General features: G+C 31.4%; 1 protein-coding gene across 1 annotated transcript; it reads left to right on the top strand.

Annotated features, from left to right (window-relative positions):
* Window positions 1–4,620: 4,620 nt before the first annotated feature.
* On the top strand, window positions 4,621–9,084 carry LOC123228956. Its single transcript, XM_044654482.1, has 4 exons — window positions 4,621–4,784; window positions 4,911–4,964; window positions 7,300–7,351; window positions 8,609–9,084. Exons 1-4 carry the CDS (start codon window positions 4,690–4,692, stop codon window positions 8,816–8,818), a joined length of 411 nt encoding a protein of 136 aa, XP_044510417.1. The 5' UTR covers window positions 4,621–4,689; the 3' UTR covers window positions 8,819–9,084.
* The last annotated feature ends 222 nt before the right edge of the window (window positions 9,085–9,306 follow it).

Genomic DNA, 9,306 nt, shown 5'->3' with positions numbered 1-9,306 from the left:
ATCATTTGAAATCTCATATTCTTTTGCTAGGAATTTTTCACACTCCTTGATGGATAACTTGAAGGCAATGTTCTTTTTCTTCTTCTTCACATCTTCAATTTCTCATTGCTTTATAGTAAACTCATGAGTGGAAAGTGACCCCCAAACTTCTTCAAAAGGTAAGGTCTTGACTTCTTTTGCTTATTCAATTGTCACCATTTTAGGATCCCAAGAAGAAGGCAAACATCTAAGAAGTTTCTTGACATTTTCTTGATTAGTATAAACTTTGCCAAGACTTTTCATTTCATTCATAGTTGTAATAAATCTATCAAACGTGTTATTAATAGGCTTATCTTCTTTCATTTTGAATAATTCATATGAGTGTGTGAGCATGCTAATTTTATTCTTTTTGACTTGTGAAGTTCTCTCATTTGATGCTATCAATAATTCCCGAAATTTTTTAGCTGAGATACAAGCTTGTACTTTGTTAAAGTTACATTCATTAAGAACATAATATAAGACATTCATTGCCTTAGCATTGATGGCTATATTTCTTTTATCTTGAGTGGTCATCCCGCTTTAGTTTAAACACTTGTATTCCATTTACTTTTTCATAGATACAAAAGGTTCATCTTGCACTACATCCCATAACTCATAATCACTTTGAAGGAAAATTGACATACGATTCTTCTAATGGGCATATCTAATGCCATCAAACAATGACGGTTTATTGGAGGCAAACCCTTCACTGACGGTATGAGATTTTCCTAGGTTTATGGCCATTCCTCTGAACAGTTAAGCTTATAAAAATGAGCAACCTTGCTTTGATACCAATGAAAGGATTGAATGACCTAAGAAGGAGCGTGAATTATATAATTTAAAACAATTTTTATCAAATTAAAGAATTAAATCAATTTATGCAACTTAATGAATGTTTACTATTTTTAATGCAATTTATGAGAATATCAAGGGATATTTCAAATAATCAACACAATTAAAATAACATATAACATAAAATATAAGTTTGAGCAATGAGAAAATCAAACAAGCGATGTTCGATGCAACTGGCCTATGTCCACTCCTCCAAGCTATCTTTCCTTGAGTATTCCATTAATCATTGGTTGACAAAACCCCAACCAAACTTTTCTTCACAATACAAATACCTTTTAAGGTGTTATTAACCTTAACAAGAACTAGAACTCGCTTTTTCTCATTGGAAAAATTCTTCAGCCTCAACAAGAGTGAAACTTACTCTTTTACAACACAAGTTTGTAAGAATGTGAAATTTAAAACTCTTTCAAAGAGTGTATGTAAAAGTTTAAACTTGATACAACCCAGTACAAATAAATTCAAGAAAGTGAATAAGCAAGAGTTTGATTAGAGAGAAAGATTTGCAAGTGAATAGTTTAATAATAATTTGCTCTTAAATGTATAAAAGTTTTAGTTTGCAACAATCGTTCCCATATGGATTTGATTGAGTTTATATATAGAAAACATAGAATTAGTCATTTTAGGTTTCTAGAAAACATAGAATTCGGTTGACCAGATATATTTTTTCCAACCGAATGTGACATGACACCAGTCGTTAGAAAATATATTATTGAATTCGGTCGAATGAATTTTTTAAAGCTAAAATATATGACTTTTGAATAATCTAGCAGCCATGATAGAAAAATTTGATTGGTCAAATTCGATCAACCTAATTTTATTGTAATTTGCCTTATGAAGTTTTAAAAAATTTTTCCCTTTCAAACTTTGAAAAGTAATAATTTAACTCATTTTGGAAAACTCTTTCAAAAAGTACTTTGAGATATAGAATTTTACTTTATAAAACTTCATAATTTCAAATGAGTTATTAAACTTAGATAAAAATTCACTTAACTCATTAGGTTTGAACAATGACATTTTAACCAAAAATTTTGAGAGATATGAAAAATGACAGTTTAACCTATTTTTAAAAAACTTATTCAAACCTAAATTTGAGATATGATATTTTAGTTCACAAAACTTCATTATTTCAAATAGCTTATTGAAATTTAACCAAAATCGGTTTAACTCGTTATGTTTAAAAGATAACACTTTAACCCAAAAACTATAAAGATATGAAAACAAAATTTTGAGAAAGCTTTCACATGTAGATAAATATTCTAATCAAAACAAATGTTTCAAGATTACAAACATATGTACCTAAACTTGAGCTTTTCTTCAAATCTTAAAGATAACTTCATTTGAGTCTTGTCTTTGATTTTCATCTTAATGCTCCTTCAAGTGCATTAGATAAATTCTTGTAATTTAAACTTACACTCAAGTAAAGTCATTAGTCAACATGCTTAGGGATATATTAGTTTATTATCGTAAATTTACAGTATAATAACTCCTTGAGTCAACAAAATCCTGTATAACTATTGTATTAGAACAATCCCCAATGAACTAGTGTAGACATTGGTTGAATTTTAGTGAAACTTTAATTGGATTGGCTTGAAGAAGTTGATGTAGGAAGCTTGGGACGAAAAACCTCAAATTACTATAAATTCTGAGTATTCTCTTACCTTCTCTACCTCTTTTAGGATTAACTTAAACCATCAAGGTTTTTTGTTGCCCTCCATGTTAAAAGTTCAACATTGGATTGTATGGGTGAATTTGAAAAGCTTAGGGGGATAAGATGAGATTTTATATTCTAAGATATATAAGTTTGCTAGTAAATATAAGTTTTAAGGGGCTAATTGTAAGATTTTAGAAATGTAAATGCCAATGACTCGCCAAAGCCTATGAGCTCATTGAATCGAGAAACAATGAGTTTAGCTTGACAACAACTGAGTTGAACCCGACTTGACACCAATTGAGTCACCAGCAACTATTCATGATTGGACTCATATGTAGCCCTAAACTCAACCACTCTAATTTTTGTTTAGTTCAATTCATTTCAATTTTGTATTTTAGATTCTGAAACTGCAACTAAAACTGTTTGGTTTGGGTACCCTAGATCACCAATGGTGTGTAAATAATATCCCTTTGATAAAAATATTAATTAAGAATGAGCCTAATATATCGGCCCACCAATTTTATACAATGGTTGAGTCCTAGGCTTAATCAAAATTTTAACAATTAAATTTAAATTTTTATATGATTTATGAGTCTTGCAAATTACAGACAGACAATATCTTCTTGAAATCTATCCAAATTTATGGAATTGATTTTTACCATTTATGATTTTGAATAACAATTATTTTTGACAACTCGATGACAACTAAATCTTTCAATTTGACAACTGAGACTGATGGTTTTTGTCCGGATTTTGGTTGGTGGGATTGGGAGAGACAAGAAAAGAAGAATGGAAAATGGGAGATAATATGGTGTAATAGGGCAAAATTGTTATAATGCAAGAGGATAACAAGATTTAGATAATGTAGGTAGTTTTTGACAATGATGAATCTAGAGGTGAACCTTAGGGGAGTCAAGGTTATAATAATTTAAATGTATGTTAAATTAAATTATTAAAATAAATATAAATATTTGTGTTATACATTTATAATTTTACTTGATGTAATTTTATCTTTTGAAAGTATTGTTAATAAGTTTATTATTAATATTATCAAATACACTTTTATCTATGTACACAATTAAGTTATCATTCGATAATTGATCATTTATTATATTTTGCAAACAATTTTTTATAAAATTCATAATTGAAAATGCTTCATCTACACTAGTAGTGGTAATTGGTAAAATTAATGCTAATTTTATCAACAAGTAAAGTAATAAAAACACTTAATCATTTTTAGTTTCAACCATTACTTTTGCAAGATTTTCAATCTCGATCAATCTGATAAATTTGACATTAAAGCGTTTTTCTTAAAATGTAAACATCAAGTTGAGCATCTTGTAGAGAAAGAGTTGACAATGTTTTGATATTTAAATGAATAATTGAGTAGCAATATGAAGTGGAGGTGGAGGAGGGTTGACAATATTGTGGAGAAAAGATTGAGCAGGTGAGAAGCATGGACTCTCCCTCACTTAGTCTGCTTTTACTGCTTGTTTATAAGATTAAATTTAAGCCAAACTGAACTCAAACTCATCTAACCTCAAACTCCTCTCAAAATTGTTTGGGCTCGACTTGATTGAAGGGAGTTGAATTTGAGTTTAAATCAAACTTAACTTGGTATTATAAAAGAAAAAAATGATTAAATGATATTATTTTGATGTGTATTAGTTAAAACGAAAACGTTTTAATTAATTCTTATCAGTTTTTTTAGATTTTTGAGTTTGATAAACCGAACATCTTTCAAGCTCAAGCTAAAGCTCAAATTCAAAAAATTTCAATTCTTAGGTTTAAGTTCAAACTTGAATTTGCTTGAATCAAACTTATTTTAGACCCTTTCAAATTGAATTGGTTTTCAAATTTGAACTAACTAAACTTGGATCCACCCTCACTTTTTGACTTGTTCAAAGACTGAAAATACATTTTTTAACACAACATTATACATATAACATGAGGGGGCACACTTTGTCTTTGCCTGTGTGTGTAACATCTCAAAATACTGTGATTTTAATTAACAAACTTGTTGTGTCTTTAATAAATAGATATTGAATTTGGGCTTTTACAAGGCCCGTAAACAGGTGGTGTCCCTTTTATCTAGTTCTTTCTCGGTTATTTCTCCTCACTTTGCTTCGATAAAACACCCAGAATTCTGAAGGCAGAGAGCAATACAAATGGACTCAACAAACTCCAAAGCCTGTATAGCCGTATCTGCCCCTTCTCAATCGTCTTCTAAACGACTCTTGTTCGACCGCCGCTACGGTTGGGTGTAATTTTTCTTCCTTCTCTTTCCCTCTATAACTCAATTTCATTGTATGTTCATTACTTTTATTTTTACATAATACTGAACGAAGCTAATTTTCTTTTTTTGTGCTCGAATAATCTTATTTCTTAGGTTTGATGAATGGAAGGACCCATGTGAAGAAGCTCTTTCTGGAGGCCGAGGAATGTGAGTTTTCTTTTCTTTTGTTGATTTTCTCTTTAAAGCCAGCTGTTTGTTTGCTGAGAAACGAAGATAAATTTTGAGAAATTTAGATATAACGATTTTTTAGTGTTATTATCAAGGGTTTTAATATGTAACAGGCATTTTAAAATGATAATCTTGCAGTAATGGAGATAGGTTTAGTCCTGGATTTAATCTGTTAACGTTACCATTTCAATGAATTTTATTAATATTAATGATATAATTGTAATATTTTCCGGTTGATTATAGAATATGAACTGTAACATTTAGTAGTTTTATTGGCCTGCAATGTTAGTGTTCTGTTCTCACATTATTGACTGGCCAGTGCACATTACTGAATCAATACTATAGGAAAATTTTTAAGGCTTAGTATTTAAATTAAGTTAGAACATTTGGGATTTTAGTTCTTTTTTTAACGGTTGTATTATGAAATTGGCATGAAGAATTGCAGTGGTGGAGACAATTTAGGCCTGGATTTAATCTGTCAGCATTAATAGTTAAATGTGTTATAGTAATAGTAATAGTAATGCCATGCTTGTGATATTAAACTTCCAATTAATTATGGAATATAAATTGTAACCTAAATTCATTTTATGAACGCCCAATGTTACTGTTTTTGTGTTATTTAGCGGCCAGCACATTACATAAATAAATCTGTGTGGAATCTAGTCACATTTTCACCCAAAACAGCTAACGATCACCAAATAAACAAAACAGAAAACATTTTATTCATTAAAGAGGTATTTACGCAGATAAACCACACAATTCAAGGAGTTGGAGCCTTCCATTTCAGGCCATTTGATATGGTAGAAACCTCCTACAATCAACCATAAGGTTGTCTACAACCCTAAGGTTGCCTAAAATTCCTGGTTCTTCTTCTCTTCTTTGGTAATCCTCAGTACATCATTTTATAATAAAACTTAATCTATAAGATAAGGACAAGTGCCCCCCTATCCTATCATTATATGTCTCTTATAAACCATCTTGTCCTCGTGGTGAGAAATTTTGATTTTTATATAAATTTTTTAAAAATTTTTTCCTCTCATTTTTTTTTTGAATATAATGCTCTTTCTCTTTTTGTTTTTCTTCTTTCCCTTCTACGAACAAAACATGTTTCTTTTTTATTTTTTTACTTTTTTCTTTCTCTGCAAGCTGTCCCTTTTTTTCAGTTCTCTTTGCCTGTGTCTTCCTCCCCACATTCTCTTCTTCTTATTCTTCTTTTTTATTTCACACTTCTTCCACGTTTGGCCCTAGTTCCATTGAACCCTTCGCCATTGCACTCTTTTTCGCCATGAATCTTGCCAAATTCACCCAAACTCCTCTTGATTCCACCACTCGTTCTTTGATCTGACCTCGACTTTGACTTTTCCTCCATTTTTTGGTGACTCTTTACCTCGCACCACCCTTTCTTGGTGTCGATTGGCCTCCCCCTTTGCAAATTCACCTTATCAGTACCATCCTGAGCCAATTTCATTCCGGTAGCACATTCCAGTGACTGTCCACCTTCAATTGGAGACTGCTTGACTTCCTCACCATTTCTAGTTACTTCCTTTGCTGAAATTGCAACAGGAAACTAGATCTCACTGCCCTGATTCGATTTTGTTGGGAATCCAATCACATTTTCACCCAAAACAACCAACAACCAACAAATAAACAAAACATAAAACATTTTATTCATTAAAGGTATATTTGCGTGGATAAATGAATAATTCGAGGTGTCAGGGCCTCCATTTCTAGCTATTTGAAGTGTCAGAGACCTCTCACAATTAACCCTAAGGCTGCCCACGACCCTAAAGTTGCCCAAAATTCCTTATTCATTTTCCTTTCTTTTTTTTTTAATAACCCTAACTACCTCTTTTTATAATAAATCTAACCTATAAGATAAGGACAAGTGTCCCCCTATCCTATCACAATCCTATGTGATGTTTTAAAGCTTTTTATATGTAATGTGATCTAGTAACCTCTGTAAAATTACCTGTGTTACTGACCTATCGCTTGCTTGCATAGCCTTCTGGAAAGAGAATTTCTTAGAACTCAGTTGTGCATAGACACCATCAATATGCTTACTAAGAATAGCGATGCCATACTATGGATTCTTCTTTGATCACCTACAAAGAAACTGAACCGAATCTTTTCTGTTTCAATTTTTTTTTTTTGTTATCAGTTGAAACTAAATGTTGTAAATACGTTCAGAAGACATTATTCTGATGGTGCTATTGTGATTTTGGTATATCATAGCTAATATTTCTTCTTATATTTAACATTCAATGCCTACATATTCACTTGCTAATGGATGTGTCCTTCTCTTTCTATTGTAAAGGTTTTGCATATTGCCTATAGGAAAAGCTCTCTTAAAGACAGCTTCACACTCGGTATGGTGATATTTTTTGGTCAGAATCCATCCTTTGTATTTCTTGTTTTCTGATTATATGTATTTTATTTGGTTTATGACACGCTATTTATTTTTTGATATGTTGTATTTGATTTTAACATGGGATGAGTCCGGATTCTGTGTATTTTTTATTATTGAATGGGTAAAGAGAAGCATGTTGTCCTTAAAGAGGTACTATGTGGGTGCTGACTGGAAGTCTTTGTGGATTATTCTCTGAAAAGTTCTTAAATTTTCAGTCTGCAAGTCTTGTGTGTTTACCTATATTAAACTAAAGATTCTTCTTGACAGAATTTTCATCTCTTTTTGAAATATATATATTTTAAATTTAAATAATTTTTGTGGAATTATGTTTATATTATTGGTTTTAGGTTTCAAGTCCAACATTGGACTTGGATCAAGCAGCTGATGCCTTGGAAAAACCCAAATATTAAGTATGGTCATCATTTGGTCATTTGACCTTAAACATTTCTTTATCTTGAAACTTAAAAGTGCATATTCACTTGATCTATTAATGGTTTTCAATGTTTTCACTTGAATTTAGACTCTGAAATATGAAGATTTGTGTGTAGTTATACATTGTTGTCATTTATGAATGAGCTTTATTTCTTCCTTTCTTTTCCCTTGTCAATCTGTTTTCTCTTGTCCTGATGTAGTTTTAGATTGAGCTCATTTTTTGTTTCGTAGGATCAGTTGATGTGGTTTTAGCCAAATCTGCACTTGAAAGCGAATGTAAGAATGTCTACAAACTTTCTGTATAACCATCCTGCCTAGTAAGGATAGGATACAATCATAATGGTGACTATTTCCATTATTGATTTACTTAGTCCTCTGTCTACATAGTCTGTCTCCATTTCCTCTGAGGATGCCTTGTGTTCACCTAGATATGTTGTTATGCCCATCTGGTTGACATGAATTAAAGCTGTGCATATCTTTTCCTTTTCGTCATGTAGTCCTTTGAATTTTCATTTGTTACCATTGTATTTACAAACTTGGCATTTAACCATTTTTGGAAGTGCTTTTGCAGTTGGCTCACTTGTATTCTTGTTCTTCTTATTTGCGTATGCTTCCAAGGCTAAGTTTGTATGTGGCATTTTTATTCATATGAACATATATAATGTTCTTCAACAATGCTGATCGATGTTACCTACTGATAGACCATTTGAATGATTCTCACAATTGATCATGAAAAAATATTATGCATTTTATTATTTTCTTGTTCTGCCTGCAATTTTTGCAGATCAACCTTGCGGCAAGCTCTGTTGTTGAAGTCTATGAGCGGCCAGATCTTTTCTCTCCTGAGTCAATGAAGTCTAGTTTCAGTGGTTGGCTTAACAACATCTCATCTTTTGTTCATAAACCAGAATTCAACCGTCTTGCTGTCAAAGGAAATTCGATGTCAGATTCCATCATCTACTCTTCACATATGCATATTGACAATAGACAGTAACAAAAGCCTTAAGTATGAACATCTGCCCTGTATTTTTACTCATAAATGGCAATCAGTGTTGCAGGTATATGTAGGGCATGTAAATTGTTTTTATAGGCTGAAACACTGGATGTTATACCTTGAAACTGACTTGCTAGAGTAGTTCTTGATGCTGGCAATTATTAAATTTGTTCCTACTGTGGTTATAATCTTCATAATACATTCTCTGATTCTATGAAGCATTGAGAGTTTAGTGCTGGAAAGCACAAACCATTGTATGCGGATTATCTCATTCTTACCAAAAATCCTCATCCTTATTGAAAGTTCCACTCAATCAATCATATATAATTTGTTTTTTTGAAAAAAATTATTTCATTTTTTCATAGTAGCATATGAGAACATTTCTGGTTTGCATGATTCTATATTTTGGAGGCATTGTTGAGAGAAATAAATAAACTCAAGCCTATCAATTTAAGGGCACAAGGGTAATATTGACTATTTAAAAATTT

The sequence above is a fragment of the Mangifera indica genome, chromosome 11, assembly GCF_011075055.1.
Source record: "Mangifera indica cultivar Alphonso chromosome 11, CATAS_Mindica_2.1, whole genome shotgun sequence".
Lineage (NCBI taxonomy): Eukaryota > Viridiplantae > Streptophyta > Magnoliopsida > Sapindales > Anacardiaceae > Mangifera > Mangifera indica.
Note: the sequence above shows the minus strand (reverse complement) of the source record. Positions and strands in the feature narration are given on the sequence as shown.